At 51.2% G+C, this 873-nt stretch overlaps 1 protein-coding gene across 1 annotated transcript; it reads left to right on the top strand.

Moving 5' to 3' along the window:
- Positions 1 to 265: 265 nt before the first annotated feature.
- On the top strand, positions 266 to 454 carry LACBIDRAFT_170068 (uncharacterized protein; the record flags this gene model as incomplete). Its single annotated transcript, XM_001890988.1, has 1 exon — positions 266 to 454. A coding segment is annotated over one exon (189 nt), but the record flags the coding sequence as incomplete, so codon positions are not given.
- Positions 455 to 873: the final 419 nt, after the last annotated feature.

Below are 873 nucleotides of genomic sequence, written 5' to 3'. Positions count from 1 at the left end.
GAGCGGCCTCCTGCAGGAAATCAACACTAATGAAGGCAAGGCGAAGGTTCTGGCACAGAACTTCTTCCCCTAGAAGCCCGAGCTTTCCAGGGTCCCAGAGAACCACGAGTACCCAGAACCACTTCCACCACCGCCACTCATCACCCCAGAGCAAATCATGCGACAAATAAGGAGGTTATCGTCTTTCAAGGCATGCGGCCCAGATGAGATACCTAACGTGGTCCTGCAGAAGTGCTTGGAGCAACTGATCGACTACCTAACCCATCTTTTCAGAGGCATTTTTGCGCTGAACACTTACTGCCCGGGATGGCAGGTGTTCACCATGGCGGTACTCCGGAAACCAGGTAAACCGTGCTATGAGATTCCAAAAGCTTACCGTCCGATAGCCTTGCTCTGCACGATACCCAAGGTACTAACAGTGATTGTTGCAGAGAACATCTCCCACATGGTAGAAAAGGATGCCCTGCTTCCAGACACGCACTTTGGGGGACGACCAGGCCGAACCACGACGGATGCCATTCACTACCTGGTAGGAAAGATCAAGTCAGCTTGGGGGAAAAAGAAGGTCGCATCGGTCCTCTTCCTGGATGTAGAGGGGGCTTTCCCAAATGCAGTCACCGACAGGCTCATACACAACCTCAAGAAGCGAAGAATACCAACTGTCTATGTCAAGTTTATCGAGCGGCTGCTGAAAGGACGTAAGACTAAGCTGAAGTTTGACGATTTCATTTCAGAGTTTATCGAAATCACAAACGGCATTGGACAAGGCGACCCGATCTCTATGCTACTTTACATCATCTACAACGCAGACCTATTGGAGGCCTTACGACGGCTGAACGAGGATGCCATCGGTTACGTGGACGACACCCTGGT

The sequence above is a fragment of the Laccaria bicolor genome, genomic scaffold (genome assembly GCF_000143565.1).
Source record: "Laccaria bicolor S238N-H82 LACBIscaffold_262 genomic scaffold, whole genome shotgun sequence".
NCBI classification, from domain to species: domain Eukaryota; kingdom Fungi; phylum Basidiomycota; class Agaricomycetes; order Agaricales; family Hydnangiaceae; genus Laccaria; species Laccaria bicolor.
The sequence above is the reverse complement of the archived record's forward strand: the minus strand, read 5'-3'. Positions and strand labels throughout refer to the sequence as shown.